The 12707-nt window shown below is 40.1% G+C and overlaps 1 protein-coding gene across 1 annotated transcript in view; it reads right to left on the bottom strand.

The window, feature by feature from the left end:
* Positions 1-6641: 6641 nt before the first annotated feature.
* Positions 6642-12707, bottom strand: part of lig1 (ligase I, DNA, ATP-dependent) — a 66481-nt gene continuing 60415 nt past the window's right edge. The window contains exons 25-27 of the mRNA XM_053330372.1: positions 11772-11915; positions 10094-10186; positions 6642-6829 (exon numbers count right to left, since the gene is read on the bottom strand). Of these exons, the coding sequence (XP_053186347.1) occupies positions 6755-6829; positions 10094-10186; positions 11772-11915 (312 nt within the window). The 3' untranslated portion in view covers positions 6642-6754. The remainder of the gene's footprint in view (positions 6830-10093; positions 10187-11771; positions 11916-12707) is intronic.

The following is a 12707-nucleotide window of genomic DNA, read 5'->3' as shown; positions in this document are numbered from 1 at the left end:
TTAACAATTATGGCAGATCCTGCCTTCAGGCCCCAGAGAAACAGGGGGATTCTTTATGAGCCTGGCAGGTGCAGAATGTGGCAAGCACCCAAACTTGTCAGCGCCGAGTGACGGTGGCAGCGGCAGTGGCTGAGCTTGGCAGGCAGAAACTGTATCACATATAGAGTGAAGCCCCCCCCCCCCATTCCTTTAGCTGGCAGTGATATAGCACGCTAATGTAGGAGAGGGCGAGCTTATCTACTGCTAAATTATACAGAGAGGTAGAGGAGAGAGGAAAACGAGGAGAGGTAGCAGTGAGTAACAGAAAGAGAAAACTCGATCTGTAGAGCCATTTAGAGATTTTTGCGAAATTATACATGAGTCCTCAGCTGTACTTTAGTGATATTGAGGTGGACAAGGCTTCATATCAATTGGTGTTATTAGAGATGACTGAATACGCAAAGTACCTCAGGCTTCAGCCACTGTGTGAATGAAACCATCTCGACTGTCTGCCTGCATAATTCATCAAGCTTGTTTTCACGGGTTGAAACAGTGACCCCAGTTGCATTTTGCGAGGGCATGTCATCAGACACCCGTAGAAATTTACAGAGCATGTTCTCTTGTGATATTGTAATTTTCTGTGATGGGTTCTTGTCAACTCTAGCCATGTCTAATTTTTCTGCAATGTTGAGTATATTTGTCACAGCTCAGAGTGCAGCACTGATCACAAGGTAGGCTGGCAGATGTGCACAAGAGGAATGTCTCTTTCCAAATGGAGGGCTTCTGTGAATGAAACCGCTGGAGGTTTTTTTTTTTCTTTTTTTTTTCTTGCCTGTCAAAACGACAGCAAACGAAGCAAAAGAAGAAGAGAGACAGAACAGATACACACCACAGAAGCCAGTTCACATAAAGGTCATAAGACTAATGAACGCCAACGATGATCCAATGGAGTGCACTGCAATCTTAGCTCCCTGAAGCACAAGCCTCCCAGTGTGGGCCAAAGTGAAGCACTGACAAGTGCAGAACAGCAGCCACCGCCATCATAAACCAATCATAAAGGGGCCTCATAAACGACTAGGTCGGTATGCAGTTTGCTGCAGGGGTTGAATAATCAAGCAAAACATTTCCATAACCAAATATGGTAAATGAAGCATGGCGAGCAATTGGCCTGAAAACTGTCAAAAGTTAAGGCTAGAAGGCAGGATTAAATATAAATACATACAGGACACAAACATACAACCCACTGAATAAAAAACAAAAGAAATAAGATCTTGAGAGGGAAACAGTATTATTATCTTCAGCATTTAAAGGAGAGTCATCCACTGTGCCTCTCTGATGTTAAACCTTACACACTGTTCATATTCTACACCCTTGCAGTATGATCTGGATCAATGTTGACTCAGTCTAAGAATCCCCTTATAAAGAACGTCTATACCAAATTTTGAACCACAGATCTGTTTAGAAAGCTTCAATAGTCGATCTGACTGATCAATAAATGGGTGATTCAACCTTGATTCATGTTTCAGAGAGAAGACATAGTGCAGTTTTTAGGTTTTACACCACTCATTTTTGTTCTATCACACAATATCATTGTCATATTTGACCTAAAATATAACATAGCAATAATTATTTAAATATATTCTAAGAGCTTTATGGAGCTGTGGGGTTTATTGTATTACCATTAGATCCATAGTCTTCATTACTACACCATAAAAAAGAAATCCTCATAACTCCTATCTTATTAAAACTATCAACTATTAATTTAACAGAAAGTCATGTCAACACGTCAGATTTGACAAAAACATTTTTTAAAAATTCCATTTTTGTGTATTTTGGGTCACTCTGGGAAAAAGTCATCAAATTTCAGGGTAAAAGAACATTTGGTGTTTTTTTCTTTACAGCTGTTAAACGTCACAACGGGCCAAATTTGACCCAAACAGTATGTAGAGGTTAAGAGGTTTTTTTTTGGTTGGAAACATGGCAGTTTGTGTCCATGGTAACATTCAATCTACAAGCTTTCATAATAGTTCCATGTTCAGTGAAGAGTCTCAAGTGGCAAAAAAACTACCACCCATTGGTGTTAAGAGTCTTTGTTTGTTGGAGAAAAAAGGAGAAAATTGTGTCATGTTATAGCCACAAAGTCTGTAGAGAGAAGGAGAGAGAGAGAGAGAGAGGGATCAACACAACATCAGCCATGTAAGACTGATATTCACTGCTTGTTTCCTATCAGTCAACATTAGTTTCTTTGAACCACGATGGCTCTAACCATTAACCAATTAGTTATTTCCACCCGCACCACGATATGTCCTTAACCTTAATTAAATCAGGTTTGTGCTTAAATCTAATTAAGCCTTCACCAGCAGTCAGATTACAAATGCCTTTATTTTTGCATCAGTGAAAACCAGTTTTGAAAGCACAGAGAAGTGATGCTGCTGCTCTGCTGAACAAAAGCTCATATGTCTTGCTTTAGAGGGCATCGACAAACTATTTTGTTGTTTAATTGGAGGACTTGTTGGCACAGTCACACGCAACTTGTACTAGTTAAACTGAGCTGATGAAGTGCTGTGATGAGTCACACAGCGCATACAATCCTGCACTGTTTCCCGCTACCCTGCTGGTGGAGTGCACACTGGAGGATGAGGGAAACTCATATAAAGGGCCCAAAAAAAGAGGAGCCCTGACATCATCAAATTCGAAAGGTTACTAGCCAACGCTTGGCGATCCTGCTCAAGAAAAACACTATTGATATTCCGTGGGTTCAGCCGGGGACAATGGCCGGGCCTGTCCCTCCCTCTCTCCCTCATGGCCTGGCATGGCAGAGATGTCACAGAGAGCACCAAACAAATGGATGGAGGGATAGGAAGGGATGGAGAAGAGGAGGAGGTGGAGGAGAACAAACGCATTGTTCTCAAAGTGGAAAAAGGGGTATTGTGAACAAGACAGATAGCTTATGTGGGAGAATGGGGTGGGGGGGAGAGAGAGAGGGACACAAAAGGATAGAGAAAGGTGAAACCTGGCATTTTTTAATAGATGCCCCTCTTCATATCTGTGTGGTTGGAGGTAATCCATAACCCTGCTTTAGGGGACACTTCCTTAAACTTTAAAGAGGAAAACAGCAGGGACAGTTGGAGCACAGAGGAGTCATCTACAGCTTGCCTTTTATCTGTCACAACACACCACAGATCAGTTCTAGGGATTTTTTTTTTCTTTTCTAAATCATGTTCCACACCCTAAAGCTCCCAGCTGCTTCTAAACATGTGGCAGGAGAGCCCCAGTAGCCTAATGGTTACTGCAAATGCCACATAACAGCAAATTCCCAGGTTCAAGTCAGGACAGAGACCTTTGATTCATGTCGTACACATCTCTCTCCCCTTGTTTTTCGGGTCTTCCCTTTCACTGCACTCTGTCCAATTACAGCAAAAAAACAAAAAAAACATGTTAGGCACAGTTCAGCAGGTGGCGAGCAGGTAGGTTTGTGACTCTAACTTCCCCTGCGGGATCCGGTCTGAACAGGTGACTTGATGTGAACTAACAGCACAGCTGTTGGAACACAAGTAAGGACCTCAGCTGAGATGGATGCAGCTGCCCCCCCTCTGTACACATCAGTGACACATGTACACACACACAAAAACAAGGCCAGTTAAAAAGCTATGCTCACATTTTTGAGCCAAGATGATAAAAAAAAACATCTTCACACACAGATAGAGGACCGCCTCAGCGTGCAGACACTAGAGCTGAACACAAAAGGTACACAGAGATTCACAGGCTTTCACGCTTCTTCACTTACACAATCACATGTACACAAATTAGGTAGAGACAATGCCTGCCGCAGTCAAGTTTCAGGGTAATTCACAACAAAAGCCGGAATCATACAGCACATGCAATATGGAATTGAATTCATTACATATTTGCATTTTCAATATTTCATGCTCTGTTGCCTGTTTGATTTCCATTAGGGCCTTTTTCATTCCGCACACTTGCTGTTTCAAGCTGACTTCTAAAGCAACAGTGCAGCTGACAACTGCTATTTGAAATTCAGATTTTAGTAACTCCATCAAATCCCTTGTTTCTATTAAAAAAAAAAAAAAATGTGACAAGATGTGATGATGATATTCAAGATGAATGTCAGATGTACCCAAAGTAGTGTGCAGGAGAGGAGACGTATCTGCAGAGCATACTGCAACACCTTTAAATCTTCATGAGGGGAACGCAGTCGAATAAACACAAATAAACACAAATGAATAACAGTTTGGTGTTGTGCAGATAAACAACAGTGGCAGAGGCAAAGGGCAGGCAAATCTGAATTTGGATTTTCCATCCATACCACAATGGTGTCCTTCTCATACTCCCCTTCAGCAGACTCACAGGACACAGCCCACACACTTGCAAACACTCACACACACAGACACACACAGACACACACACAAATAAGCCGTGCAGTATGCATAGCTGCATACCAAGATAGCATAACAAATAAGAGATCTCACATGCACTCGATTTTAGGAAATAAACAGCGCTCTGCATGTGAAAATACTGGCAATCTTAGGCCACATACAGTGTGAGTCACCACAGAACTGGCAAAAATTGTACATGCAAATATCCTGCAGACAAGCCAGCGCTGTAGACTGGATGAATGGATGCAGCCGCAGGAATGCCAGCCCACCAACGCATGTAATTTGTTTCCCGCATCTCATTTTCTTCAGCACAGCCTCCTGCTGCAGGTATGTTTACCATGTTCAACCTCTTAGTTTAGCGTGTTAACATGCTAACATACTTATAAAACATAAAGCATTTAGCTGAGGCTGATGAGAATCATCTGCACAAATTTGCTCATAAACCAAATTATTGTTTTCAAGCTGAAATTTTGACCTAATCGTGGCGCTAAATGAAACTGCTTATTACCAGTTCATCCTGGCAGAAAGAGAATATCATGCTAATCCAACAGCTGTTTAGACATTTCACTCAAAATGGACTGAATTTAAATCTCATGGTGATTATGGAGAGAAAGTGGGAATAACTTCACTCTTAAATACTGTTCAGGGGACAAATTTGACCCATTTTTACATTTGAGAGCTGTAAAAACACCATATACACATTTCTTCTAGGAGGACTTTTCCTAATGTTACCATGAATATACAAAAATGGAAAGAAAATACATCTTTTTTTTTTTAATTGTTTGTGCAGCTGATACACATTTTTGTCCAAATTTGACCTAAAATTGAGAAATCAGCATTCAAACATGTTGGAGTCTTCATAATCTATATAAAAAAAAGGTTATCTTGGATTATAAAATAGTGATAAATAAATAGAATACACTTCATTAAAGATTAATTAAACATTTATTAATGACTGATGAATGTAAATTAGTATGGAGACTTAATAATTAGGATTAAGTTATTAAGATTCATCCTCTGAGAACCATGAATGTCTGTACACAAGTTTGAGACAACTCTAAAGCAGATGTTGAGACATTTTGCAAGAGAATTGAAAATTTTGACCTGTTGGTTGGTGTAACAGGAAAAGCCTGGAGATCAAAGTCAGCAGGTTCTAAGATCTGTAGAGACATCTGTACATCTGATATTTCAATTTACACTAAAGTGGACCAACTACCATTCCCATCCCTGGAGCTACACCATTTGTATACAGCTCTGCTAACTGGCTCACTGTTATAGTTTATTCGTGGTGACGTGCAGTTTGTAGTCCCAACAGCTCTTTGTACTTTTTATGCATTATGTTTATACGTACGCAAAGCAAAACTCTCAAGCAGTCAACGCCTCTTTGTCAATGTCACCATGTAAGCACATGAGCATCTAAAACACTAAGTGGTTCAACACGGTGTCACGAGCCCACTCGTATCCTCTTCCATGGCATCGCTATGCAGAAAACTCACAATTCTCTTTTGCTTCTCTATGTAATAACTCCCCGTCCTTGGCTCTCAAAGTGACCCCATACACACAAATACACATCAGACTATGGTCACATCTGGGGACATTACATAGACTTACATTCATTTATTGGAGACTTAACCAAACCCTTACCTCAGACCTTAAAATCAGCCCCCCCCCCCCCCAATTAGAAACATGACTTTTGTCCTCAGTAGGACAAGCCAACCCCCAATTAACTAGTGAAAAGACTATAATTTGTCCCCAGAAGTAGGCTATGACAGATCTCTCCCTCTCTCTCACACACACACTCACAGTGGCTGGACAGTTAGTTCATTTCCATCATCTAATGCAAGCTGTGAGAGCTTCTCTTTTGTCCTGCTGTTTGAGCAACTGTCTGCTCCCGTGTCTTTTTCTACCACTAATAACATTTCAGGCAGCCAGCAATCTCCTTGGCATGTCCTCTTATTACCGACACACTCTGAATACACTTCCATCCTGCTGCATTTTGAGTGCCTGAGCAGAAATCAGGCCAGTTGAAATTATTGGTATGCCACCCATACCTTTTTTTTTTTTTTTTTTGCACTCTGATTTTTTGATAGGGATCTTTTACTGGCAGGAATACACCTTAACTGCTGAGTCGATTCAAGGTTTTGGGGAATTTATGTGAAGCGTATGCGGCGTGATGTTTACGCAATTTTTGGCTCTGAAAGGAATATTGTAGTCAATAAAAAGGAGCAGTTTCAATGAGTCGATAACATGATTGACAGGATGCTTAAAACTGGCAAGAGCCTTTATTTTCATTGAACATTTCAGAAAAAAAAGAGAGAAGATATTTACAATTACATTGAATTTGCCATTATTTATTATTCTCTGCTGATGACCGCTGTGGATCAGTAGTAGTCCTCTGGGTCAACTTTCTCTCCCTGATTCTGAATCTGCTGCTGCTTCTTGTACAAATCAGCAATCTGTTGAAAGGAGATGAGATGGACAGGGAGTGAGAGGAAGAGATGTATTGAAAGAGGGAGGGAGGGGACAGTGTTCGCATGAGAGAGCATGCATGAGAGAGAGAGAGAGAGAGAGAGAGTGGGAATGCAGGAGGAGAGGGAGGGAGAAGATCATAAAGTCAGGTCAGTAACATCAAGAGGAAAAAGCTAAAAATAACAGTTTGATTATTCATATCCCGGGCTTTGAAGTCGGTGACTCCCAGCTGCTGACTGGGAGACGGAGGTTATGTTCACTCCAGCTCATCGGGATTTTGGGGGTGAGGGGTGGAAGGCGGGACAATGAATAATACGTGAACAGCGGGTCCTCCCTGAATCAGTAGTGTAAGTTCCAGTACGGCAGGGAGGCACAGTGAGGAGGAAAATACTGAAACCATTACATGATTCCTTCTGCAGGGAATCAGAGTAAAGCTTTGATTCTCAACCTCACTGACTGGGTTTGATTTTAAACTGTCCGCTAAATCTCACACACACACACACACACACACACACACACACACACACACACACACACACACACACACACACACACACACACACACACACACACACACACACACACACACACACACACACACACACACACACACACACACACACTCGCTCTCTGTGCTAACAAGTGTGTCTGTGTCTGAAATAATTGACAGAAGTATCATGTAAATGCAGCTGCACCTTTCACTGGATGTTCCAACCTGACTGTTGACTAACGAGCACAAATGACTCCGGAGTTAACAGAAGGTTGTTGAATCCATCGTTAGTTAAAACAATCTCTGGGCTTCGGCTGATGGTTGTTTTTTGGGGCGTGATCAAAACTCTGTACATATATTTTTAAAGAAAGCTAAAAACCTGACCTCTTCAATTTAGCCTTTAACAAGCTTTCCTATGCACTTCTTTTAAAATGTTGTATTTTAATTGATTTCAAATATCCTATTAATTTTGTTTAAGCTACTTTTACCATGTTCTATTTCTATTTTATTTTACATCTTATATTATATACTTTTTTTAAATACTTTTTTTATACCTGGGTGGGACTTTATATGAGAATTGTTGTTACCAGGACAACTCTCTCCTTAAAATTTTATCAGAGAATCAAACTTTAAAACATCCATCTGCTGTGTGACAAAGCGGCAGACTGAACATGTTTACTAAACAAGCCAGACATCATCAGCAATTAGCATAAAAATACTAAACTATCAGTCACATTTACAACGTTTTGATATGCAGAATGATACAGAAGTGTCTCTACCGTCAGATTAAAAGCTGAAACAATGTGTCAATTATCGATCTCATTATAATTGATTAATTGATTGCTCATGAGGTAATTCATTAGAAACTGGTTCATAATCAAATAATCATTTAAGTCATATATCAAGCAACAATGCCAAACATTCACTAATTAGTTTCTTAATTGGAAGAATGTGCTGTTTTATGTGCAGGTGACTAAATATTTTGAGGTGTGGTTCTGTAGTTTGGAGCATTTTGTAGATTTCATTTTGGGCTTTTTTTTTTTTTTTTTTTTATCATCTGACAACCTAAAAAGAACCAGTTGAAAGTTTTTGAGGAAGTGAGTCCAAACTTTTCAATGACGCTGAAGCAAAAATTGATTTATTGATCAGGTGAGAAAAAAAAAGTCAATAATAAAACCAACTGTTTGAGTCCAACATCAGATTAAGAGAAGGCAAATGTTTGACTATGATCAGATCAGCATTAAAATGAGCTGAGTTAGCCTAAATTCAATAAAAGTGAGGCCACAGTGAATTCATTTCTGTGTCTTTTTTTTCCACATTTTAAGTTTTAATAATTTATCATTCTTTCTGTGCCTCGTTAGAAATACAGAGAATTCAGTGCTGCTTCTTGATACACAAGGGTTGTTTTTTTTTGGGGGGGGGGGTTTTGGTAAAATATTTATTAATGGTGAAAAATGCCGACAATAAAGGTAACACCAGCTTCTGCCTGAGGAAAATATCAAAAACACCAAAAACAGACTTTAAATGTGCAAAGATAGACAAGCAGGAACATTTCTTTCCTTTTTTTCTTTTTTTTTTTTTTTACTTCTACAAAACTGTTGATTATTTTTTAGAGCTGAAACAATTGGTTGATTAAGTGATTGACAGAAATATTAATTACAAAAATGAATGAGTAACTATTTTGAGAACTCATTGTCATTAATTGCCATATTTTCCAGGCTGAAAAGCTGCTGTTTTGTTTTTTTTTCTCTCTTATACTGCAGAGAAATGAAATGTTTGGATTTTGGAGCGTTTATCAGACAAAGAAGCAATTTGTTGACGTAACTTTGGCCTCCGGGAAAATTGTGATGGATATTTTTTTTGGTTTGGACATAAATGAATCGCTTCATGGAGATAATGAACTGACACTTGATTATAATCACTGGATGCAGTCCTGATTATTTCTCCATTGCTTGACTTTACTATCCAAAAAAGCTTAGACTCATTTCAGTTCATATATCTTGCTTCTGTTCACCATAAACTTGGGAGGTGCTTAGTTTGTATTTCATATAATAGCAAAGCCACGCATGGGTTGACTTGCAATGTCTGAGAGCAGGGTTATAAAAAAAAAAATGATGTGATGGCGGGTCAGCTGGCAGGTCAGAGAGAAGCGAGTAAACATCATGAGAGATTAAATAAAAAATATCCTGACAAACAGCTGAAACTTTATGTTTGGTACAACTTCCTGTCAAAGTGTGGCGTCTTATTATTTGACACGGCAGTAGCCTCCTGATTAAAAAGTAATGATTTCAATACAATAACAGGTGTGTGGAGTGTGTGTGGTGGTGGGTAGACGACTGTGTGTGTGTGTGTGTGTGTGTGTGTGTGTGACGTTAGAGCCCAACTGCACATTTCTACTGTACCACATAACTCACTGTTTACTGCCACGCCATATATTACCCCGATTCCAACACTAAACTTTACCTGACTGTTATACAACGATGTCCTTGCAGCGTTATTCACCCTTGAAATTTTACCCAACGGCTCTTATGAAGCGACCATGGCCACAAACATCTTTATACGCCACGTCGAGCAACGCGGCTGCAAACACACGACTGAAACTTTAATGGCTTTGCGCTCATTAGTATATTGCACAAGGTTGACCTGTTTGACCCGCTGAGCCACATAAGATCTGCAGAGTGTGTGTGTGTGTGTTTAATGCTGAAAAATGTAATTTAACCGAACTGCTTGTTTTCCAGTAGAGATGACCTTTCTGACGTACCTGAGCTCCGGTTGTGGCGTCTTCGGGCTTCTTGTCGTCTCTGATCCGAAGGAAACGTGGGAATCTCAGAGAAATACCCTTTTCTGGATCCGCCTGCAAACAAACAGGTAAAAAAAAAAAAGAAAAGAAAAATAAGAATCAAATACTTCTAATCAATCAGCTACCTTACATGTGAGCATTTGCCCTCCTAGAAATGTATGTGAATTAATTCTTTCACTAAAAATATCAAAGAGTAATTTTTAAACCTTTTGAGCCCCGGGGCAGAAAAAAAAAATCCATTTTTGTCCTACTTCCTATTAGTCAACCTCTAAAATATCTCTCAGTATTACCTTCAAACATGGAAGTCTTTTATAGATTAACCAGGGCTATGTCAAATGAAGACATGCTGGATGTGAATTACTGCCTTTTTCAACCCTCTAATGCAGGGATGTCAAACATGCGGCCCGTGCGCCAGATCTGGCCCGCCGAGGTGTCTGATCCGGCCCACTTTCCTCATTCCTCCCTTCCTTCCTTTCTTTCTTCTTTCCTTGCTGTCTTCTTTTTCTTCCTTCTTTCCTTCCTTCCTGTTTTCTTTTTCTTCCTTCCTTCCTTCTTTTTCTTCCTTCCTTCCTTTCTTCTTTTTCTTCCTTCCTTCCTGTCTTCTTTTTCTTCCTTCCTTCCTGTCTTCTTTTTCTTCCTTCCTTCCGACCTTCCTTCCTTCCTCTTCCTTCCTCTTCCTTCCTGTCTTCTTTTTCTTCCTTCCTGTCTTCTTTTTCTTCTTTCCTTCCTTCCTTCCTTCCTTCCTGTCTTATTTTCCTTCCTTCCTTCCTCCCTTCCTTCTTTTTAATGATCCAGCCCACATGAGATTAAATTGGACATTATGTGGCCCTTGAATGAAAATGAGTTTGACACCCCTGCTCTAATGGATCGTAGACGTGTAAAACTCATCTTTTTTGATCATATTCATACTATAATCCAACTAATCAGAGCTCAGGTTTAACAAACAAGCCAATAACAGAGAAGCATCTCCATCAATAAACAACATAAGCGACTATTAAGCGAGCTTGTTATACCCTCTACTCCCATTAAGGAGAATTAAACCTCACTTTAATGTGCATGCTGCTTGCATTATTACACACATACAGGAAGGATAGCTCATGTTGGTCTTAAAGATGAGTGACTTATTCATGTGTTGACTGATCTCTCTTACACTGTGGGCACCGAGCCACTCAAGCTGGGATTGATACCGTTGACAGAATTGTGATTAATTGTGAATTTATTGGTATAATTACGGCGACGCTGTGTGAAAATGGCGGAGGTGACAGGTAGCCGTTGTCTTACTGTGTTACTGTCGATGAAAAGGATTTCCAATGAACCGTATCGAGCACTCTGAGGTAATTTCTTTTTCTGGCTTTCCACCAAAATGTTCAACCAGGAAGTGAAGCTGAACTAAAAAACTAATATTCTGAGCATATTTTCAGATACATACTGTTCACCGCTATTAAAATAAGAGCTGTTGTTGAGGTTTTTATATGCACTGTGGGACTTTGTGTCCAACTCGCAGCCAAATCACAGCTAATAAATATGTGTCTGTCCCATTAAATCCAGTCTTTTACAACACTTTTAATAACTCAATTAACAAGCACTAATTGTTGCTTTTCATTGTGAGGTACAGATTATTATAACAGGCTGAACTGACCAGTCCCATGGCAGCTTTGTAGATCGGCGACAACGACAGGTCGGCGCACTTCACCTCCCACACCTGCATGGCGTCGAGCCAAACGTCGGGCTCTGCTGATGGGTCGAAGCGGTAGTAGGCGCGTGGCTTTGGCAAGATGTGCTCCTAGGAAACAAATAAAAGAAATAAGTAAGGATCTTTTCTCATTATTAATTAAGTTTCCAGTTTCTCACACTCAGAGGATCTTCCATTTACAACACAATACAAGATAAATGGTACTGACTGGAGATACTTAGAGGCATCCACAAAGTAAACTAAATAGGGCAATGCATTTATGAAGAGCCTGAAAAAAGAGACAGTGACAGAGTTGCTGTGGTTGCCCTGCTGGATTCTCCTGCTGCTGCTGCCTCACAATCACCTCCCGAGAGACTCCACCCGTCTGAAACACCCTCACATTCAAATCATACCTACTTGGAGGGCCTGAGGGACCACATAAGAGGGGGATACTCAAACCATATTAACGCCAACATTCAAAGATTTGATTTAGAAATACTTGATATAGATGTTTTTGTAACCTGATATTCAATTAAGATAAAACACAAACAAATATAAAACCTCACAGCTGAGCTCAGACCCATATATTCCTGTTCTACGAGGAAAATCTGTCAACTTCTGTATATTTAATACAGCCTTTTTTTTTTTTTTTTTTTTTTAACTTTGACACGAGCAATCATTCTCTTAGCGTGGGTGTCACACTTCTCCAAAATGACACCCAATCTCAATTTTTTGGGGGGTTGAAACAAGCCATATCAAGAGAGTGAGAGTAATGTTAACTAGACTGCCGCAGTGTCCACAGAACTGGGTCATAGTTAAGTAACGCAGAGTGGGGGGGGGGGGGGGGGGGGCTCCAGCAGTAGTGGAGTCAGTGGTAGTGGTGGTTTTTCTCGGCACACATTA

Source organism: Scomber japonicus, chromosome 12 (assembly GCF_027409825.1).
Source record: "Scomber japonicus isolate fScoJap1 chromosome 12, fScoJap1.pri, whole genome shotgun sequence".
NCBI classification, from domain to species: domain Eukaryota; kingdom Metazoa; phylum Chordata; class Actinopteri; order Scombriformes; family Scombridae; genus Scomber; species Scomber japonicus.
Note: the sequence above shows the minus strand (reverse complement) of the source record. Positions and strands in the feature narration are given on the sequence as shown.